Below are 22,898 nucleotides of genomic sequence, written 5' to 3' on the forward strand. Positions count from 1 at the left end.
TGTGTGGGGGTGGACCTACAGCTTCCAGGTGCTCCCAACCAGTGACCCTTGGAAAGGTCTTTAATCCCCACGTCATCCTACAAATCATTAACTCCCCAGCAGTGGCAATAACCCTAAAAGGCAGAGCTGTTGATGTGGCGCTCCTCAAGTCTGAAACCAGCACGGGCCTGTAGTCACTTACCTGAACTTCTCCTACTTAAAGTACCACCATTTCTGGAACTGGTGAGTCTGCCATTGCTGTTACTTGGGGTAACCCCCCAGGAATGTCTATTAACTGCCCATTCTTGGCTATCAAGGGCCTGATTCTAATCTGATTTACACCATTGTAAATGAGGAAGAATGAAGTGAAGGGGGAAGGCCTGAGTCTCCCCTGCTTTGTGTCTTTATTAGCACCTAGGCACCCCAGTCAATGACTAGGACCCCATTGTGCTAGGTGCTGTACAAACAGAAGAAAGACAGTCCCTGCCCCAGAGAGCTGACACTTACCTGTCCTGCACAGGCTCCATGAAAGTTTGCAACGTGCTCTGGTCACATGAACTGCTGAGCAGAACCATCCTGCTTTGTTTTTGTTTCCTAATAGTTGCTGGTTTGTGAAAGTTTAGAAAGCGTGTCCAATGGGGCATCTCAGGGATTGGGCTTGTGCTTCTGAAGCATAAGCTTTGCTGCCTCTAATTCTCCCCCTTGCCCGTGTGGGTTATTTCTTTTCTATGGGGAAACTGCTCCATGACCAAGTCCCCAATCTGCCAGCTCATGCACACATCCTGCGTGGTTAAGCTTTACCCCATGACTCATTTGTGGCAGGATAGGATTCTCTTTTTTACTGCACACCCTTGCTCCAGAACAGAAAGAGCTCCTTTCCCAGGCAACCCCCTGTGAATTGCAAGTGGAGAAACTTGATTGCCAGGCCCATCTGTTGCACCTCTCTGATTCAGGGAGCCTGCGCCTACATGCGGTACACCTGATTCACCAAACGTGTGCGCTGGCTGCGTGGTTGCAGCCATCACATGCAGGAGGGATAGTCGGTAAGGCATGAATTATTCATCAGCAATTTGTCTCTTCTTCTGTCCTTGACACGTTTGCAAGGTGGCTGGGAAATGCTCAGATGCATTCGCTATTCACAATTGTCCCTCCAGTGGCCTCGGCTGCTGCCTCTTGTACTCACACTGAGTAGTCCCTTGCCACCCCACTGCTTTCTGGGGTTGGGTCATGTTCCCAGAGCACCCGGTGAGCATGGATTAGCTCCCCATTGAGCCGGCAGTTAGTTTTGATCCTTCAGGAATCCCTCTTAAGCCATGGATTGCATACTCCCCTTTTCATTTCCAATTGCCCATCACGGGGTGCGGAGTTGGAAGTTTGCCTGCTTGAGTTTCCCTTTTGGAAATGGTGCTGGAGCCAATGCACTTGGGGGATCCTCTCTGGAGTTTCCACAGCAGAGGATGGGAGTTTGGCCTCTCCTCCCACAGCTCCATTGGGTGGCCATCTCAATCCCCACAAGGTCCTTCACAATCACCCAGAATGCATTGCTACTAAGCAGTGTATGTGGAACTCTAGCATATCTCTCCCAGAGGGCAGTGCAGCTGAGCTGGTTCAGAACAGTGCTGCAGTGTATTCAGTGCAGTTCTTAAACCAAATCAGCTGGGCCAGTGTGCATGCCCTGGACCGTTTAGTCGTGGAGGGTTTGATTGTAGCACAGAACTCCCTTTTGAGCTCTAGAATGAGGACAGCTCTCGTTCTGCACCTGGGTTTCCATGGACAGCAATATCGAAACAATACACATCTGCTGAAGATGTGTGGGGCACTGCTCTCAGACAGCGCATGTCTGAGACTCCCAAAGTGTCTTGTGCAATGGCGGGGGGCAACCCCAGACTCTCAGGATCCCCCCAATGTGAAGCAGATGCAGTGGCTTTCAGCCACCAGGAGCTTCTTAGTCCAGAATATGCTCCAATTTAACTGAGCAGCAGGCGCTGGCTGTGCTTGCAGGCGTGCTATTACCAACTATTTGAGCCGTTCTAGAAGCCTGTGAGCTGAGGCTGGGCTCCCTTCTCTAGCAGGTGGGGGCTGTGCTGCATTTGGACTGTTATCCTGCTGGGTGCGTTTTAGCACCTCCTCAGGACCCCTTCAGCAGCACTTGTGCCTGATGCCTGCTCTGGTTTTGGATAACCCATGAACAGCAAAGTCATCACCTTTGTTGGGTGCATGAGCCCAGTTAGATGGCAGCAAACGACGACCAGACACAGAGCTCAAAAATGCAATTTGCAACACGAACATTGAATAAAGCAATTCCCTTACAAGCGTGGGGGAAAATGGCATTAAGTTCTTAGCCAATGGGGCAGATCCTGTTCTATTATATCAGTGTAAATGGATTCTCTAAAGATGTGAGATCAGAATCCAGCCCTAAGACGTCTAACAATTTCCAGATACGTCAGTAGCGATAAAACATGGATCTTCTCATCCGGTAGGGACTTGTAGCAGACTTCGCACTCTATCAGTGAAAGAACCTGGCACTGAATCCGATTCTTCCTTCTTGTTCCGGCCACTACACTCACCATCTCCCCCCCATCTCTGCACACAAGTCCAAATTCAGATTGCATTTATGCTCAGAGTGGCTCAGTTGTAGTCAAAGGAGCTATTACTCCCATTTACATTGGTGTAACTGAGACCAGAATTTGGCTCTCACTTTCTATGACAGAAACACCTCGAAAGTTAAACAGCTCGAGTGACACCTCTGTTCTACTTTCCACCTATCCTTATCTGGGAAGCTCTTTACTACTGAGCTACCACAACCCATGTGACTGTGATTTAAACAACAGTGAATCTGGGTCATGTTTTTAACTATGTGCTGAGAGATTTGCCACTAGTAACCTTATTCTATAACTCTTATATAGTACATTGAACCCATACAGTGAAAGTGTAAGTATCATTATTCCCATTTTACAGATTGGGAAACAAAGAGAGGAGAAGTGAGTTGCCCAGTCACACAGGAGACTGATGGCAGAGCTGGGAATAAAAGCCAGTACTCCTGCCTCCCGTCCCTGCCCAGTGCTCTCTCCACGTGCATACGCAGCCCCCACCCCAGGTTAACAGAACATTGTGGTTGCAAAGGCAAGCACTCAAAAGTTAGGAAATGCCTGAATTAAAATTGCCCAAGCACCCTTAATTTGATTCCCCATGAGAGTATGCTCTGATACAGTGTTTAATTACATGATCACATACTATTTTTTTTTCCCCAGAGGACCTTTCTTTGGAGCGTTCAGAGAATTTAGTTGCCAAACTCTAATGTATCTCTAAGCATGTGTGAACTGAGATTTTCTGAGGCTCATAACTTGACCAAATTCGGGTGAATTTTTACACACGGGGTAAAAGACATATCCCCCACACCATGACAAACCCCCACCCCAAATTTCAAGTCCTTCATCCAAACTATGGATGTGTTAGAGCTACTCAATGAAAGCAAGAAAGATTGATTTTTTTTTAAAACATGAGCAAGACAATGTATTCCCCCTAGCCTTGTTCTCAGAAACGGCCAAACTATTTAAGCTGAAACTTGCAAAAAAAAAAAAAAAAAAAAAAAAGGCTTAGGGGAGACAGCCATCATGAAAATGTCAGCCTGAATGTTTAGTTTGGCAAAACTGTAAGCAACTGAAACAAGGTCTCACAGCAGAAATGATTACCTGTCTCACAGATAAGAAAGGACCTACAACTCAAGTTAACAAACAGAAGCTGCAGCTGGCTCAGCACCTCTGAAAATCATCAGTCTCCAAAATATGTCAAAGACTGTCCATCCCCTAGCTACAGTTGCAAGAAGGACAAGCTCAACAAATGATCTATTTACAAACCATCCATTTTTATTTATTTTATATAAATTTGCAAGGTACAAATGCATTTTTTTCCTTGTGTAAGATTGGATCCTTTAGTAGCTACATCTAAAACAAATGCTGTTGGGAAAATTACAAAGCAAACTACCACTGGTTTAATTACTGAGAAGATTATATCCCCCTTTGATTGGTGTGAAGAATTCAAGCTGCTGAAATGCTACAGCCATTTGACCACGATCTCTTCGGTCTAAAGTTCTAGTAGTCGTCATCTAAGGTCACTTTTTATACAGAAAGAAAGACACCAACATCACATTGTTTCTTGGATAGTTGTATTTGTCTAACACAAGCAAAAATCAATTTTTTGCCTTCTCCCCCCCCCCCCCTTCCATCCCCCCAAATAATGTGCATCAATAGGTTTTTTTTTTTTTTTTTTTTAAATGCAAACAGTTTTTCTTGGTTACAAGAGTTGCTGGTATATGAAGGAGCTATGAAAAAATAACCAAAATAAAATAAAAAGAATTAAAAAAATACAGTTCCACAATACTGCAATATTGTGATGCTAAGCCACTCCACTGAGAGCTCACAGCTTGTAACTTTGGAAACTCGTAAAGTGACAGTAGCAGTGATTGGTCACAGACACACTACATTGTTATTTGCTTAGTGAGGAGGTTCCCTTGCTGTCCCCTCTACATCACCTAGGTCATGCCTTAATGCCAGGAAGGTTCTTTTTAGGCGCTCCCTGTGTCCTTCATGGGAATGCCTATGCCTTTCAAGGATGCTTACCAGTGGGGTTACCTTCCTCCCCCACCCTTTCCTTTAAACGTGCAAACCGTGTTGTCAGAACTGAGCTGCAGGAGAGCCTTCTTCATGACGGGAGACTGGAAGAGTCATGGGAGGGGGCACATTGAGGGGTTGAAGCTCTGATGGGAACTCCAGGGTGGCTTTTGGGTCCATCTATGATGTGAAGGCCACTGAAGTCATTCCATTGACACGGGTGAGTTTTTGTTTGTGCTCCTAGGAACGACTCTCATGACCATTCATCTTTCTCCTGTCTCTGCTCAGCTCCGGCATCCCGGTTTGGTCAGGGGGATTCTCCCAGCTTGCCTGCATTTTTCTCAGTTCAGCCGCCTCCCCCCTTTTACACCTGGGGACACATTCACAGCAAACAAAGACGCATCCATCATGCAGAGAGCACCTCTGTGTGGAGGTGAGGTTAGCAGCTGGGCGGGTGATAGGACAGAGACAGCACCCCGCTGCGCCTGCGGGAGCCCTCTGCACTAGTCACACCATCACAGAGAAAACCTTCACAAGAACAAAAAAGGGAGGTAAAAATGTAACATTTAATTTAAAAGATTAAAAAACCCACATAGAGTCACAAGGATCCATGGCCGATATCTGAATACCAGTAAGATGCCCTCTGCAATCCCCGACGTGGTACAGTCCTATATGTCTTCATATACTGTGCCTGCTGGACAGCTGTTCAGTGGCTGTACGTCAGCCTAGTTCCAATGACTTCAGAACTACGCCAGTTTACAGTAGCTGAGGATCTGGCCCTACACAGAGCGCTATCTATTCAGTAACAGGGAAATAAATGCATCATTTCTCAAACTTACAGTTCTTATATTTTATTTTAAATAAAGTTGCTTTTGATAAAAGCAGAAAATATATATATATATATATTTAAATAGGTCTTTTTTTTTTTTTTTTTTTTCTGATGAACGGGCAAAGAATCTCCTTTTGTAACTCTCTTGCAGTGCTGATGCCAACAGCACAGCAGAAAGAGAAAGAGAGAGAGTTAACACAAAACAGTACCACCGGGAAAAGGAGAGAAAAACAAAATATATATTATATAAATGTATCATTTCCATAAAACATATATTAAGGCATGTATAGCAAAATAAAGGGCCAGCTTCATGAGCTAACAGGGACTGTTTGGGATTTCATTCTGAGAGCAGGACTATTTTTTTTTCCAGAGATGATATATGTATTGCTAAAATTAGAAAGAAAGAAAGATTCTTAGAGTCGATTCAACAGGGAAGTGGGAAAAGTTCTGTTTCCTGGGATGTTGTGTGTATTGCCAAAATTTAAAATAGACAGATAATTTAGGGAGATGCTAGATAGATCCCATTGGGCAGAGGGGTTCTGTTTCCTTGGATGTTATGTGTATTGCTAAAGTAGAGAGAGAGTGATTCACAGGCTACCTCAGACAAGCAGCCAGCTCCCATTTCACTCAACTGGTGCCGTGGCTGGGAAGGAGTAGTAATCTTGTTAGGGGCTCAGCACCTGCACCTTCTCTTGATTTCGGCTGCAGATGTGGGTTCTCAGCAGCCATCAGGATCAAGCCAGTGGAGAAAGAAACAGACTGAGCTTGCTTGCGCATCTTCAACACATTGCCTCTTTTAGAGCTCCCGCTTGGAGTTTCAAGTGCTGAGACAAGACAGTTCTTCCTCCATGTGGTGAAGAGACGGAGTTCCAATCTCTAGTATATGGTACAGAGCATGATTGTCCACTCCCACATTCTCATCTGAATTTAATTTGTCTTCATTTAAGTTAATCCTGATTTGCACTAGTGTAGGTAAGAGCAGAATCAGGTTCAGAAGTCCAGCACTGTCTGATCTTAGAACAGGGCACCTATTGTACTGGAAAGTCCATAGGAAAAGGGGCTCTTGACAGAAGAGCTCAGATAATATTCACAACAGCGCTGGGAAATCTTGACACCTGGGGCTTTCCTATTTCAGGTTAGTTTCATTACACCGGATCATTTCACGTACAACCAGCAACATTTCACAACTTCTCATTTGAAGAAGGATTTTGGAGTGGAAAAGCAAGCCCATATTCAACCCAGATTGCCTTTTGTTTTTCAGAATTTCAGATTTGGGAATTTTAAAATTCCATTCTAGCAAAAAACTAAATAGAATTTCAATATTTCAATGCAAAACCTTTCATTTTCACTGGGAAGTCGAGGAAAATATTGCTGGGATCCAAAAAGAGGCCTGGGATGAGATTGCAAATATTTTTTGTGAAACACAGGGCCTGATTTTCAAAAGAATTAAACTCCTACTTAGGCACCAAAATAAGTAGCCAGCTTTTCAGAGCTGTTTTGAAAATCTGCCCATCAGTATGACAGCAGGAGCTGTTGGGTATGGGCACTTTTAAAAATCTTGGTCTAATTTAGGTGCCTAAATGGGAACTGAGCACTTGCAAATCCACTCCATTGTGGAAAATACATTTGCTATCTGCATATGGCCCTCATTTTGAGAAGGGACAAGGAAACCAACTTGGACAGATATAAAAAAACCTCCTTCCTCCAAACCATTGCTTGAGCTGATGTCTAGATGGATCTTATGAGTTCCCATTGAGGTGGGAAACAGCAGTCCTGAAATAAAGCTAGATTCTGCAGACCCTGATGATTCAGATAGTTTTGATGAGCTTCAGAAAAGCAGCCAACCTCTTGGCTGCTTCTCTGAAGTACACCTCTTCCATCACCCCCAATATCCCGCCTGCCTCCCACTCCAGATTATTATTCTCTCAATGTAGTAAGAAAACAATGAAGCCACATCTGGAAGAGCAGGCTTCTCTCATAAGATCTTACAGGAACGGAGAATGTGGAACCGAGATGGTGAGTTGAGTGTAAATTGCCTGTGTGCTGTTCGACATGCAAATATAGCAGGGAGTCTTAGAAGGTAGAGATGGAAGAGGCCTATCAAGTCCACCTAGCCAATTTCCCAAAGGAGAAAATTAGATTTCATATTAGGAAAAGCTTTTTCACTAGGAAGGTGGTGAAGCACTGGAATGGGTTACCTAGGGAGGTGGTGGAATCTCCATCCTTAGAGGTTTTTAAGGCCCAGCTTGACAGAGCCCTGGCTGTGATGATTCAGTCAGGCTTGGTCCTGCTTTAAGCAGGGGGCTGGACTAGATGATCTCCTGAGGTCCCTTCCAACCCTCATCTTCTCTGATTCTAGGACTGCCAGACTGGATCAGACCAGGGGGCTATCCAGTGCAGTAGCAGCGGTTTCAGAGAAAGGTGGAAGAATCCTGCAGAGGGTGACGATGGAATAACTTGTCGGTAGGGAAGTCCATTAGAGGTTGGTTTATAGCCTGAAGCAGAAGGGATGAGGTCCCCTCCCAACTATGTTCCATTCCCTTGGGCCTTCCAGCTCTGGTGTCCGCTCCATTTTGGGGCAAGGCAATGCTTTCCAAAGGGAGGCAAGAGACAGTTACAGTGTTGATATGGCAGCTGCCACTGAAGGAAACGCCCCTCTAGATCCATTCTAGTCCATCCAGGATTAGATACCAAGGTCAGATGGGGACACTCAGATCCAAGGTGACAGATGGCTTAGAAGTGCCACAGACAGAGAGAGAGTGCTGTTCCTCAGTCACTTCTCCAGTGTCTTGCCCAATCTAGTAATAAGCATCTCGCAGCAGCCCCTGATTGTAGAGTGTGTGTGTGTCTGTCTGTCTGTGTACACACGTACACGCTGATACCAATTCCTCTCTTCCACCCCACTCCCATCCCCATAACAATGCAAGAAATGAGCGCTGCCCCCGGACAAAGCAAAACTCTGAGGAAGGGCACCTGTTGGTACCATCCAGAACCTGCTCTGATCCAACAAAAAATATCCCTAACCCTGTCCCCCTTTCTCCTCATTGTCTCTATGTGCAAACAGATCCCTCCTGGCCCCAGAAAGCAACGCGGCTTCGCCTGGTCACCAACACCAGCCACTTAGGCTCGTCTAGCCCCATCCCCCTGTATCTTTCAGCTATTCCTTTACTACACATCCGCGTACATTGCACAGACCTGCTGTTCCACACCACCCATAGCCCTGGGAGCGGAAGCACCAGTATTTCACAGATACAGCTATATCCCCTAACTTTGTAGATCCCATAACCTCTCCCATTTTCTTCCCCGGCAGCCTTTTCCTTCCTTGGCGCCGGTTTCCATCCGTCCATCCCAGCTGCCCGGCTCCTTCCTTCCAGTGGATGCTCATGTGCTAGAGTGGAGAAACGTGGCTGTGCCAGGTCTCATGGGTGACTAGCTCCAGAAATTAAAGATGCTAATGGCCATTCCAGGCCAGGGCGTGGGGAGGCGGAAGGTGTGCGGAGAATGGAGATGAGGTGCTCACGTCAGTGGAGGGCAAGAGCAAGCAGCAACATCTCAGTCCCCATGCAAAAGCCCCTTCTGGCTGTGAGCTTTGGGAGACAAATACTTCAGCGTGGAAAGCAAAGAGAAACCCCACTTCCTCCAGTGCCACGCCATCCCCGCGACGAGATATTCCAGCCACGGAACAGACTGTTGCGTGGCTGCAGTTCCCCTGCCCTGACGTTCACGCCCGCTGTGGCGAGGGCCCGTCTCCCAAACAGCAACAGATCTCACACCAAACGTCCATCCGTGGAGTGGCAGTGGTTTAACAGTGCCTCTTTGCCACTCTGCTCCAGCAGGCAGCCTACCCACGGCACTTCGTCCTGGGATGCTACAGGCCCAGCTGGGGGGACGGGTGCAGAGGAGGCGGCTCCCGTGCTCTCCTCGGCAGCAGGTGCCGACTCACAGCATCTTCGTCCTGGATGATCTCACCGTGGGTTAGAGGAAGGGACTCGGGGAGAACCGAAAGCGATGACTGAGGGGAGGCGTGGCTGTCGAGTCAGGATGCGCGCGTGCGTGCGTTAAAACGTGGCTCTGTGGAACTTCGCAGCGTTCACAGCAGCCAGGGCTTGTGCTAGAGGGAGGAGAGGACAGAGGTGAATGACTGAGGAACTGGAGCCCCTCCACCCACTGGGCAGCCTGGCAGCTCTGAGCCAACGTCCACGCCCCATGGCAGGTATTTTTGTCCTCTCTCGAAAGAATGAGAGACCCTTGTTAGGCCTGGTCTGCCCAGAGAATTCAACCCAGGCACAGTCCCCTGAGCTGCTGCAGAAATACAAAGCCCTAGAGTAACTGGGGTAAGCGGAGGGAGGTCACAATCTTTACAAGTGCAGGTTAACCCAGATCAAAGAAGGGGCTCTGCACCCCTGCTAACCACACAGCTCTGGAGTGACTTGAATCTATGCCAGGGGTGTGCGGGGCTGCCGAACTACCAATGGCTAGAATCCCAGGGCAGAAAAGGCCCATATTTGGTAAGTGGCCACTTCCATCAAAGAGAATTGGGAAAGTTTTGGAGGAACGCTAGTGCTGGTGCCGGGAGGTGCACCAACAGCCATGGAAAACAGGCTCCACGCTTCATCCACAGAGCAGGTCCAGCACAAGCAAGCTTTCCCCCCACGCTGCCCTGCTAACGGGCCTCAGCGCAGTCCCCGAGGGCTGTCCCCCTCGGGATGGGAGGGGAATTCGGTCTCCATGGCCATTTAGTCCTCAGCATCTCTTCTGAGGCTGCTGACGAGTCAGTACCAGCTCAGTGCTGTGTGCCCACTAGGATCCACACCCAGACCCACCAATCTCATCTCACATAGGCCAGCACACGGCCGCCAGATTGTAACAGCTTCCAGTGGCTCACTGCTGACCTGGCCTGGGTTTGAACCGGCTCCCTAGAGGCAAAGGGTTGCTGGAGCTCACGCTCATCCTGTCTCCTTGATTTTTGGCCCTCATTCCCAATGCTGGTTATTTATATGCAGTGAACAGAATCAGTCTCTCTCAGGTCATTTTTCTTGCCCGTTTTCTCCTCTGATTTGCACCCTTGACTTTCTGCTGGGGTCACTTCTAATTTACAGTGGATCTAAGTGAGGTGAGAATCAGGCCCACAACATCAGCTTATTCCATGCCATGCATAGCTAAAGTAGGCAATAAGGAATGTACCTCTCTTAGTCCTGGGATGGGCATAAACAATACACTCCCATCCAGGTGGGCTGCATTATTTCAAGTAACCAAGCCCTCACTATAACTTAGCTACCCCATCAGCTCTTCCTTTGAACCCAGAAGGAAAGCCTGGAGAAGACTCTTGGTCCTGAAGAGGGATGGGGCCAGCCCCACCACTGGTGGAAAGCAGTCTAGCAGGGTGGATTAAAATCAATGATTAAAAAAATTGATTTTTTAATTTAAATCCATTTTTTAAAATTTAAATTCAATACATTTTTCTTTTAAAAAATAAATCTATTTAAAATTAAAAGTGAAGTTATGACAACCTATTAAAATAACTTTTATTTAAGTTAAAATAACTTAATGTAAATAATAATGTAAATAATAATATTAATGTAAATAAAAATAGAATATTCAAGCCGGGCATGTTTGCTGCCAAAGTTTTAGAGAAAGTCAAAGCACTGAACTGGTGAAAGTCACTGGCTAAGCATCTTGAACCTGACGTGCTAAACCAGCTTTTGACAGCAGCAGCCTCTTGCGCAGGTGCAGGGAGACTATTTTCTTAGTTTCCATTTATTCAGTTAGTTCAGTTCAATGATTAACGCATTCAGAGCTGAGAATCCAATTAAGAATTGAAACAACAAGAAAGTTGACTCTCTTCTTCCAATCTGGGACTAAAAACAAGGTGTTATAGGATCAGACCTACTAGCTCTAAAATCTTGAAGGACGTGGTGCCCGGAAGCAGTCAGAGCTATTCACTAACTACAGCTGATGATTCTTTGTTTAATCAAAACATGCTTTGCATTTAAAATTGATTCACTGAACTTGCTTTCTTCCCTATGTATTCCGCACATTTAAGGGACTTTAACTAATTAAAAAAACCTTTTTGTAAATGCTCTTGTGCTTTTAAAAATTGAATTCTAATTTCCATCCAAATGTAGCTGGGCATAAATCATGAGTAAAAATGAACCATCATCTAGTAGATAAGAAATGCATCATTCATCATTTTCTTACATCATAAAAAATGACAAAATCTGAATAAAGGTATGTTAAGCAACAGAATTGCTTAAATAAATGTGTGTGGATCTAGTGTAACCTCCTGGTTTGCAAAATGTAGAACCAAATTATACCAATCAGTGAGAACCAACTTCATAATAAGTAAACAATAAAAAAGTGCAAATGCAAAACAGGATTAAAATGGATGATTTAAATCAAGCTTTCCTGCTCATTGATGTAAATCATTATTAAAATTGGTGATTAAAATCTCTTAGATTTAAATCAGTCCACCCTGTCATGCAGTTCCATTGACTTTAGTGGAGCTATGCCAATTTATCCTAGTGGAGGTTCCGGCCCAGGGACTCCAGGACTCTCAGTCTTTCAAGTTCTAAGCCCCTTGCACTCATTCCATGGGAGGAGGCTGGGCTAACGTGGCAGAGGAGAGTGTTAGCTGGGTGAGAAACAACGTATGAATGGATGGAAAGAGGAGACTCTTGAGTGAGGTTCTTGCCGGCGCCACTCCAGGGTGAGATGGACAGAGGAGGAGATGAAGTACAATAGAAAAAGTGCTTACTTCATGGCTCAGACACGCATAAAATGGCTGCTGTCGGCGACCCGGGATGATTCAGACGAGAGGGGGTTTGTCGGTGGAGTCGGGGAGGCTGGGGAAGTGGGAGGGCTCGGGGTGGTACACTGAGCTGGAAACAAGAAGTGGAAAAAGGACATGAAGAACACGGTGCTGCAGCCGGCAAGGGGAGAAAGGGAACAAAGCCAGGAGCAAATCCCAGAGCAAGGCAGAGAGGTTAGAAATGGGGGAATTAAAAAAAGGAAGGAAGCGTGGTCAGAAACAACAGAGAGATACAAATGATTCCCCCAGGGCATGCACACGTGAGCTCCGTGCTGGGATCCTCATGGTCTGAGGCAGAGATGGGAGGCAGCACCTGTCAGCAAGGAGACGGTCCTGGGGCTCAGCACCCCCTCGCCAGTACAGCCTCTCACAACACACTCCATGCACAAAGGTTCAGGCATTTCCTACACGGCTCTAGAGCTTGGACAAGACCTTGAAAAGCTTTTTGACCAAAAAAGGATGGGTTATTTTGTGAAAATAGTATTGCAAAAAATGTAGTTTTGAAATTTTTTGACAGAAAAAAAGGGATACATTTTTCATAAGATTGCCCCCAAAATGCATCCCTTTTTTCAGCTGGTTCTACTCAAGGCCCCTACAGCATGTCATAATCCCATTAAAGAGCCCAGAAAACAAGCCCTTCCAGAGAGATGCCCGACCCTGCCCCCTCCATCCTATGAACTTCGCCATGGTCTAGTCTGGTTTAGCTACTTACACAACGCCCATTACCGGAGTATCCGAGCGCCTCACGTTATCCCCACAGCATTCTTGTCAGGAAGGGCAAAGCTGCCCTAACCACTGGGCCATCCTTCCTCTCTTTATGCACAGCCCCTTCCCCATCCAATATTGTTCATCATCTCCAAGTGTGTTGGAGACCGCCTTGTCTTTCCAGCTAGTGTTCGTAGTGTAAGGAATGATTTGCTGTCACCTGCTGGCTAGCCCAGAAGCTGGGATCTCCAGGCACAGGTGTGCTGTAGGGGCGAGAACTGCAGGTTTGCCTTTCCAAAAGGTTAATGGTTGAATAATGCAAAAATAATATGCGTCACCCCAGGGAAGATAGGCGCACACCATCAGGCACTGGGAGCCTGACCCTCCATAGTGTAAACTTTACATTGGTGTAACGCCATTGATTTCAGGCCTGGAAACTGCAATAGCCCAGTGGTGGATATGCCTCTGTGGGCCAGACTCTGACCTGGTGCAAATTGGCATAGTGCTATCAAAATAAAGGGAGTTACCCCGATTTACACCAGGTGAGAATCTTGGCCTATGTTCTTATTTGGAAAGGCCCTTGGCCTGTTGTCCATGCCCCATTCCTGACAGGTTCATTGCCTGGTCATCCCTAACCCTCATTTTACCCCAAGTGCAGTCTTCTGCCCTTAATGCAAGTAAATCCATGATTTGCCCGTGTCATTAGCACCCCCTCTCTCTTTGGTTTGCCCCCGCTTGGCTTAGGCACCCATGGCATCTCCCGTGCCTTTTCTTAAACCATGAAACTGCAGCTCTTTGCCTCCTAAGCGCCTTACCAGAGAGCATGCGGCCCCGCCTGGAGGCTTCTGTAGCCAAGGTGCAGGATATCTCTATCCTCTTCTCCTGCTCCTGGAGCTGGGTTTCTGTGTCCTGGGGCGTGTCCACCTCTCCCTCATTTAGGGGAATCACGTTCTGCAAGCTGCAGCAGAGAGAGCTCAGAGTTACCACCCCAGTGCCCCTGGCAGCTGCAGAGATAGCCCAGCCCAAAATACAGGGAGCGCTCACAAGGGCCTAACAAACACAGGGTACGACTGGACAGAACGACAGGGTGAGTGGGTAGAAGAACATGTGGATGAGATGAGTGGATAGAGGGCAGGTGGGTGGATGCATGAGTGGAATTGCAAATACATGGGTGGGTGAGTGGGTGAGTAGTTTAATGAGTTAGTGGGTGAATGAATAGATGAATCGGGGTTACATGAACAAATAATCGAGTGAATGGATCTGCAGGTGCACGAAGGGAGGGTGGACAGACAAACAATGGCTGTAGCGGACGGGTGGAAGGGCGCACGAGAGAGACCGTCTGATGGAGGAGGTGGCAGCGCGGCACTGCAGGCACAGCCAGTGCTGAAATGGGCACAGGACAGCGCCATCACCTGGATTTGGCAATGAGCGTCTTTATCCTTTCCACTTTCTTCTGCTTCTCCTTCATCTCTTCGGGGCTTAAGGGGGTGTCAGGTTCCAGCTCAATGTACCGCTCTGGAATAAGGACCTTGTCTGGGGTAGAGAGCTAGGAGGAGGCAAAAGCAGGTCTTGAGTTTCGGGGGTTTGAAGCCAACATGGGCCTTCTGCAACTGACGCCTGGGGGAGTGCACAGCACCCAGCACCTGTCCCTTCTCCAGCACCTAGCCCCTGCTGCAGGGCTCACACATCCTGCTCTAGGACCTATATATCACTGGTTCCTGCTCCAGCACCTCTCTGTAATCCAGAGCCAGCACAACACCCACCCGTGGCCCAGAACACACGACAGCCACCCTACCCTGCATTCTTCTCCGCTCAGTGCCCAGCTCGGGTCTGCTCCAGCCCCCAGTCTCAGGCTGCAGGACACGAGGGCCCGGGCAACACGAATGCCTAGAGGGACCTGTCCCTTCACCTCAGGAACCATCCTCTCTCCCCAGCCCTGGGCCCACGTTGTCTCCAAGGCGCTGTGTCTTCCCATATGTACCTGGCCTCCATAGCAACCTGCCTCCACTGCCATCCGTACGGTGTGTTGCTGCAATGGCACCAGGCCTCACCTCCTTATTGATGTCAACATCATAGTGCTGCGGCTCCAGCTCCATCTTGCGCAGCCGGGCGATCTCCTCCCTCGGCGTCTCGTAGACTTTGCCAGAATCCTCGGAGCGCAGCGCGGCCTCCAGGTCGGAGATGTCCACTTCGTGGATGCTGCGGTGCCGGCGTACCTGGAACAGCCCATGGAGCTACCACTCAGAGCCAGGAGGGGAGGGTCCCCAGACAGCGTGCCCTGCCTCTGCGGGGCTCAGAAATGCGGGAGGTGACTCTGTCTCGCTGGCCTCTGCCCTGCTCTCCCTCACCCACTCCTCCAGAAATCCCACCGTTTGTTCTGGCCGCCCACCCATGCCCATCACTGGAGTATCAGAGCGACTCCCACACTTGCTTTCTCCTGGCAAGCTCTTTCCCATCTCCCTCACATACTTCAAGTACCCCACCATGGGCCTTCCTCACGCCCCACTGGCTCCCCCAAACATCTAACCATTGATGCATTGCAGGCCCCAGCCTTAGTAATAATTATACCATCTTGCTCTTCAGTAGCACCTTCCATCAGTAGATCTCAAGGTGCTTTTCAGAGGAAGACAGTGCCATTAGCCCCAATTTACTGATGGGGAAACTGAGGCACACAGCGGGGCAGTGACTTGTCCAAGGTCACCCAGCAGGCTGGCGGCAGAGTTGGGAAGAGAACCAGGTCTCTCAAGTCCCCAGTCCAGTGCTCTAGTGACTAAACCACACTGCTTCTTGGCAAATCCAAACAGGGGAGGACTTCCAGGCCTGGATCTGAAAACCCTCTTCCTGGGAAAGGGCCGGGACCAGCCCACGCCCAGGGAGCTGGCCCACAAATCCGAGGAGCCTGGGGACTGGACAAACTGGGGGATGTTGTTCTGAGGAAGGCCTGTGGAAGAATTGCCAATTCTACCCCCTGAACCCGACCAGTGACATGGAAAGGCCATACCACTTTGTAAGACGCAGGCGCCTTTGTGCCGGGGCCGTCCGGCTGCTGGCTGGCTGGGAGCTGCAAACTCCGCCTTTTTTCCTTCATGGATCCGCTTTGGTGGCGTTTCATCCGGTCGATCTGCTCCTCGACGCTCATTTTTGCCTTCATTTCATTGGCGAACACAGCGCTCTTTGGCCTCTCCTGGGGAGAATCCAAAAAGCCCCATAATTAGGGCCTCACCTGGGTTAGAGCCCTAGTCCCCCCCCCCCCAGGAGCAGGTTCAGACATGACACGGGTCATCAATGCCACGAAAGCTGCTGGTCTCAGCTTACTGTCCAGGTGAAAGGCTTCTACGCTAGACAATTAGCACAGCAGCAGCTGTTCCCGGGAAGCCTCGGATGGAAACAGTATGGGGGCTGCAGGTCTGGAATGAGGAGTGTCAGCAGAGCTGTGGGGTGGAGGGCCAGGGCTGGGCTAGCAGGGGGCTGTGGCGAGGTGGGAGGGCTGGTCAGGAGAAAACCACCATGGGTGAGACACAGCAGCATGGAGAAGCACCGAGTCAGCTATGCAGGGAGGCGCAGACAGACCCTCAATTTGAGCTCAGACGTTCAGACCAAGTTCAAGAGGCTGAGGGAGGAGTCCCAGGCCTCGCAGGGGCAGGCAGACGCTAATTCGGTTTGCGAAGCCTGGGGGGTGGCGTTCTGCACAGGCAGCATTTCCTGCAAAGGGCTTCAAACTCCACCTCCGTGTGCGGACACAGCTCAGCCAAACTCTTGTCCCTCTCCCAGCCCCTCTCCTGGCAGGCTCCAGGGAAACTTGCAAATGGGCTGAGAGCCAGATGCCTCACATGGCCTTCCTGCATTTTATCCCAGTCCCTTCCAACTCTGCACCAGTCCCACGTCCCCACAGCCCATCCCAGCACCCTGTACTGGGCCCCCCACCTTCTACCCCCACCCCGATCTGCACCCCTGCTAGATCCGCCATGACATGCAAGGCAGAGAGCCGCCGAGTACCCGGGAGCTCAGTCCATTGGACACGCTGCTGGCGCTCCTCCTGATCACGCCCGAAGTGGCTGCTGAGTCCTCATCGGTGGGAGACTTGGTCCTCGGGGGAACGATGCCAACTGGGGAGAAGCAGAGGAGACAGTAAATGCCTGAACCCCAAATCAGCTGGCTGCCCATGACACTGCAGGCCCAGAGGCTGGCTCAAGGGCTCCGTGCTGGTTTAGGACGTGGCAGAAGCTCTCCGGAGCTACAGGTTGCCTGGGTGGTTTACTGCTCCCTGCCTCTCTCCGCACTGCCCATTTCTGCTGGATGCAGAGGATGCGCTCTCACAGCCGCTGGTGGGGGGTAGCTAGGGGCTCACGGTGTGCTTCAGGGGCACGTTGCCAGGCCACTTGGCACGGGGAATTCGTAAGGATGCATGGTCCTTCCCTCACACCTTTCCCCCAGGCATCTCACAGTCCCAGCACCACAAGAGAATATTATTAACACCATTTTACAGAGGGGGAAACTGAGGCATGGAGCGGGAATGTGGCCTGACCCCAAACACAGCTAGTCTGTGTTCTATTTCTGGCTCTGCCACTGGAGTCCTAGCCTCCAGCTGCCTGCTGGGATGACTAGATCAATACAGTGCAATCATATTGTGTGCTTCAGAAGGAGCATGCCAGGGAAGAGCTGGGGAAGGATTGGGGGGTGGGGAAGGGCTGATCTGTTAATGCAGCAAAGAGTCCCCAGGCAGGAGGTGGCATGGAGGCCCAGAGCCTCCTAACCCCACTGAAGGAGTGTCCCCAGACATGGATGGACCTCAGCATCTGGGGGGGCCTGCTGACAAGACGCTGACTCTCCAAGGAGCTGCAGAGTGTAACAGCCTCTATCCCGAGGGGCAGGAGGAAATGCTAGGGTGACCTCCTTCCAGCTCTCCTGCCCTTTCAGTAGCATGCTTCGCTGAGCGCAGGCCGATGACCCCCAGATCCAAAATCCAAGAGGTGAAGCCTCCCACTGGGCCAGCCCAAGCTTCTGCTGGCCAGTGCCTCTAGCCCTGATCTCTTGCACTTGGACTTTGTGGTCGACAGAGGGCTGCCGCCCTTTCTGAAATGGCAGGGCCCAAGAGTGGTACCTTTGTTGAGAGCCGCTTGCTTCTCTGCATCTTGCTTTTGCCTCGTCTGCATGAGCCCGGCCTCTGTGGCTGGGATGGGGGCAGAGCTCCGATGAGCATCCATCTTATTTGGCTCAAAGCTCGACTTGGACTGTGGAAAGACAGCGGATTTGCTGGTGAGCAGCTGACCCATTCAGGAGGAGCTGCTGGCAGGGCAGCTGGGGAGACACTCTGCCTTCAGACCTCTGCCACTCAGTCAGCGGGACAGCAGGCAGGCAGGCAGGCAGGCAGGCACGCACGCACACACACACGAAATAGCAACCTGGAGAAGCACCAAGGAAGGTTTTTGTTTTGATTTCCCCTGGGCCCTGACACCTCAAAAACACAAGATCCAGTTGTCTGGACAGAGAACAAGGCAAAATCCGGGCTGGGTTTGGAGTTGCAGAACCCATAACCAGGCATGGTATGGGAGAGCCATTTTTGCCCAAGTGTTGAACGCTGGGGCTAGGGTGGATCAGGGTCGGCTGTTCTGGCTTTGGCCTGTCTCTCTCAGCAGATTGTTACCAGACTAGTTTGCGCAGGATATTTTGCTCATCTTGTGAAATACGACACACATTTGCCCCCCAGTCAGACGCTTTGCACTTTGTCTTTTGGGTTTGGGAATATGGATTTAGTCTCCTGGGATCTGACCCTCTGAAGTCACTGGAAAGGTTCCCACTGATTTCCATGAATGTGCATCTGCCTGAGGCTGCCAACTTACAGCCTGAATTAACTCTCATTAAAGGCTGTGGAAAGGCTCCCCCTAACTCCAGCTGAAGCTCCAGGCCCCACACCTTAAACATAGGGACGGTTAACCATACCCCGTATATATTTTGATCCACGAACTAGAGGTGGGAGACGCTCAAATGATTTGGGATTCTCAGGATGGACGAGCCAGCAATTCTGGATCCTGCACCAGTCCATGAGTCTGCCAAGCAATTTCAAGAGGCTGCCCGCAAGAGCCACGTCGCTTTAGGAAAATCAGGGGATTGTGGTCAGAACCTGAACAGTAGCAGGGGCCTGGAGAAGGGCACCTCTGTAGGTCTATTCCTTCACACACCCCCTCCACCTCCCACAACGTCTGTAACAAATCTGCCCAAGTTCTCTTCCTCCTGCTTCCATTTCAGCTCAGACAACATTCCCTGCAGACAACAGCTGCTCCAGTGTGTCAGTGAATGCAGCAGGGATGGAGAACAGGTAAGATAGGCCCTGGGTGTAGATGACCTGGGATGGGTCGGAAGAATGAGCCAGTGGGTTCTAGCAGACAAGAGAAGATCCAGCACTTGAATCCACCGAAGACCAGGAATTTACAGGCCTGATTGCACTCTGATGTGGGTGTACATCAGGAGTAACACACCCAAGGTTAATGCAGTTCTACTGGCATGAAATCAGAATCAGGCCCTGTACAGTTAGTTGGTAACAGCCTAGTACTTGTTTGCAGATAACAACTGGAAGTGAAATTTTCCAGGCTGGAGTAAAGAAAGCGAGAGGGAGAACGGGAGGAAACAGGCTGCTCAGCGCAGCGCATGGTGCTGCGCATTTGAGTCTCCTCTCCTGCTGGCGTCAGTCAGGAGTAAATCTGCTACTCACGTCAATGACGTTACATTGGCCAAAGCAAGGATCACAGGGAAGCCAGCAAGAGGCTCTCGAATCTTCTTTCCAACCCCCCGGGTGGTGGGCCCATAATGGTTGCATCCCTGCACCCTGACTGTCACAGCATCCTAGTGGCTGGCACAGTCCCCCCTTCTCCACACTGAGACAAGACTGGCTTGAGGGGTGTTTCATAGCATTTGTCTTCGAGGGTCAGTCACTCCAGTTCTGGTGGATCCATCAGCAGTTTAGCTTATCAGCCTTCCCAGAAGCAGGCTTAAGGCATTCCCTGGGTATGGGTTTATGGACCCTGGATTTCCTGACCATTAGAATACGCTGCTCATGCATAGCGAGCTGCACTATGAACTGATCTCAAAGACGGGCCTCATTAGCCCCATTTGACAGATGGGGAAACTGAGGCACAAAGTGAGGCAGCAACTGGCCCATGGTCAGCGGCACAGCTGGGAACAGAACCTGGCTCTTGTGGGCCCAAGCCAGTGCCCTACCCATTAGACCACGCTGCCAACCAATAAGAAATGAAGAGGGCAGATCTCACTAAGTTTTCCGAACGGGGAAGGATTCCAATTAGAGTGCCCATCTTAACATGCCTGTTTGTCAAGGCCTGGGTGCAGAAAGGGCCCAGGCTGGGGGTCTGTATGGCCAGGGTGCGCCATGCTTCCCCAGCTCGGCTGTTGGCAGTCATGGAGCTAAGCCCCTCTCTGTCTGTTCCCTCGGTGCCCCTTGCGCTCCGTACCTCTCCTGCGTTTGCAGCCGCAGGGAGAGGATCACCTCGGCTTTGCACCCTCCCAGCTATCCCCGTGGCTCTCCCGCTAGCTGGCTCCAGTTCCCTGTGAGGGATGGGGATACTGCATGCTGCTGGATGCCGCGATCCGCGCTGGAGGCGCTTTGATACCTGTCCCTGCTTCGCCTCACTGCTTTGCTGCCAGGAAGGGGAGCTAGGGTACGGCCAGAAGTGGCTCTCGCCAGGGTGTGGAGGCACGGTCGGAGGAGACTCCAGGGGGACATACGATTTGGGAAGGGGCGGTCGAGGCGGGCCTGGTTCCTGGGGCGGAGAGGAAGCCAGAGTGTTAGGTGCGACAGCAGAGAAACTGAGTGAACAGGGAGGAAAAGAAAGTTAGCGAGAGGCTGAGACAAAGAGAGGCACTGAGCCTAGGATGAGGGCAGCTAGAGCCCAGGCAGCTCAGTGGGTCCCACCCCTCCAGGCTGAGTGCTCATTCTGGGACCCAGCAATTCCCACTCTCCCGGGCTCCCAGACCCACACACGCCGTGCAGCCCCTGCTACGTCACAGCTCTCACTAGAGGGACCAGACAGCAGTGACTGAGAAGTGCCCCCTCCACCTCACCCCCCAAACCAGCTGAGCCACAGAGCGGATCAAAACTCCCTGGCCTAGGTTGGAGTTTCTCTCTCCCTATCTCGGGCGTGCCTAAAGTGCCCAACACTGTGGTATCTAGGCCCGGTCGAGGCTTTGTCTGATGGGCTCTGACGAAAGGCAGACTCAGTGGTGAGGAAACTCCGAGGGCTGAGGACAACAAGGGTGTCTGGGCAAACCCCAGCGAAGGGAAACCAGTGAGTTGGATGCAGCTCTAGAAGTCACTAGAAGCTGGGCCCTGAGCCCAGTCCCCGGGTCTGAGCACCCATCCCCCTTTGGTGCTGTCCAAAATGGGAACCCAGCGCCCCACTCCTAAGTTTGGAAATGGCCCCAGTTTTACAACGGGCTGAACTAAAACCCTGGTTTCTCCACCCTCCAGAACTTCAGGGCATCCAGGCCCAAGTCCTGCACCCAAAACATGAACAGCCCCCCTCTCCCCCCGCATCTTCCCACTGGGCCACACCAAAGCCCCCATCCAAAATCCATCTCAGCTTTGGACCTGACTTGTGCAACCTGATCCCGGCTCTAGTTCGAGCCCATGGCTCACGCCGTCCCTGAGAAAGCCGGGAGTGCCACCTGCTGGTGCAAAGAGACTCTCAATGGGAGAAAAGCACCAGGCACTTCCTTTCCAGGGCTACGTAGCCCCACACAACGGGGTCTCCACTCACCTCGCTGGTCCCTGGCTTGGTGGGCGACCCCTGTGAGCCCGACACCAGGGAGAAAGGGCTCAGCGGGCTGGTGAGGCTGGCTGAGCTCAAGGGGCTGGCGGGGCTGTTGGAGCTGTAGGTTCCCGCGGGGCCGGTGGCCACTGTGGAGAAATGAGAGAGGAGAGCGGCAGTGAGCGTCCCACTCGTTCCCACTGAGCAAGGGGGGGCTGGCGTATCCGGGCAGGGGCCACCGAACCAGGGCCTGGCGCGGCTGAGCTGCAGCTCCGACAGCCGCTCTTTCAGTGCCGCGTGTCGTACACGGCACCATGCCGGAGGCCAGCGTGCCAATGGGTCCGGCCATTGTTGGTGCAGATCTCTGTACAGGGTCTCCCGCACCGGCAGGTATTCAAAGCAAGCTGGAGCCTGGCAGGGCACATGCAGACACCATCCGGCAGAAGCATGGGGGGGGAAGGGGGTGGTCCAGAGAACCAGCAGGGATGTCTAGAGGAGCTGGTGTGTGTGAAGTACAAACACCAGAGGCACCTGCGCTAGGGACACCTGCCTGCCCCTTGCAGACACCATGGCCGCCAGCATTTCACGCAGCACTGGGGCTGCAAAACCCCTCCTTTCGCTCCTAAACTCACAGACCCCTGCTACCCGAGGTTCTCCGTTAGCCAGGACGGCCTTCGGGTTTGTGCAGTCGCAGAGCTGGGAGCAGGCCTGGCGTCCCGCTGAGCGCAAGGGGCACGGGACACGCTTGGCCGACACATACGCAGCAGCGTGCCGGTGTTGGCGGGGAGGGTGACAGTAAGTAGGGGATGAGACACCAGGGCAGCTAGTGGCCTCTAGCCCTGAAACCCGGGAAAGGGAGGGAGGAGTCAATGCTTACTTCTGTGCTTGGCAGTGTCCGTGCCCCGGGAAGGGTTGTTCTTCCTTAGCCCCTCCATCACGTCCTGGATCCGCCAGATCTCCTTCTGGATTTGCCGATTGAGCATTTCGTTCTGTAAGGGCCACGGGGTGGAGAGTCAGGGCAGCGGGCAGGCGGTGCACCGCCCTTTGCCGCCCCAAGCCACAGAGGGGCTGCACGACCCAGCCAGCCTGCCCTCTGAAGCCACGTCTACGCTACAGCGGCACGGCTACGTCGCCGCAGCAGCACCGCAGTGTTGTGGACACTTGCTACTGTGACGGCAGAGGTTTTCCTGTCGCTGGAGTTAATCTAC

The 22,898-nt window shown here is 51.0% G+C and overlaps 1 protein-coding gene across 10 annotated transcripts in view; it reads right to left on the reverse strand.

The window, feature by feature from the left end:
* Positions 1 to 3,823: 3,823 nt before the first annotated feature.
* Positions 3,824 to 22,898, reverse strand: part of PLEKHA6 (pleckstrin homology domain containing A6) — a 134,756-nt gene continuing 115,681 nt past the window's right edge. For 8 of the 10 annotated variants that reach the window (XM_067531850.1, XM_067531853.1, XM_067531851.1 and 5 more), the window contains 11 exons: positions 22,568 to 22,679; positions 21,700 to 21,839; positions 20,554 to 20,703; positions 18,033 to 18,162; positions 16,928 to 17,037; positions 15,933 to 16,115; positions 14,983 to 15,147; positions 14,344 to 14,477; positions 13,747 to 13,889; positions 12,173 to 12,296; positions 3,824 to 9,529 (listed from right to left, as the gene is read on the reverse strand). In XM_067531850.1, coding sequence (XP_067387951.1) covers positions 12,181 to 12,296; positions 13,747 to 13,889; positions 14,344 to 14,477; positions 14,983 to 15,147; positions 15,933 to 16,115; positions 16,928 to 17,037; positions 18,033 to 18,162; positions 20,554 to 20,703; positions 21,700 to 21,839; positions 22,568 to 22,679 — 1,383 coding nt within the window. In that variant the 3' untranslated portion in view covers positions 3,824 to 9,529; positions 12,173 to 12,180. The remainder of the gene's footprint in view (positions 9,530 to 12,172; positions 12,297 to 13,746; positions 13,890 to 14,343; positions 14,478 to 14,982; positions 15,148 to 15,932; positions 16,116 to 16,927; positions 17,038 to 18,032; positions 18,163 to 20,553; positions 20,704 to 21,699; positions 21,840 to 22,567; positions 22,680 to 22,898) is intronic. The other 2 variants (XM_067531858.1, XM_067531852.1) reach the window with 1 other exon arrangement.

The sequence above is a fragment of the Emydura macquarii genome, unplaced genomic scaffold (assembly GCF_026122565.2).
Source record: "Emydura macquarii macquarii isolate MOO-44397 ecotype Brisbane River unplaced genomic scaffold, CSIRO-AGI_Emac_v2 contig_3220, whole genome shotgun sequence".
In the NCBI taxonomy this organism is placed as follows: domain Eukaryota; kingdom Metazoa; phylum Chordata; order Testudines; family Chelidae; genus Emydura; species Emydura macquarii.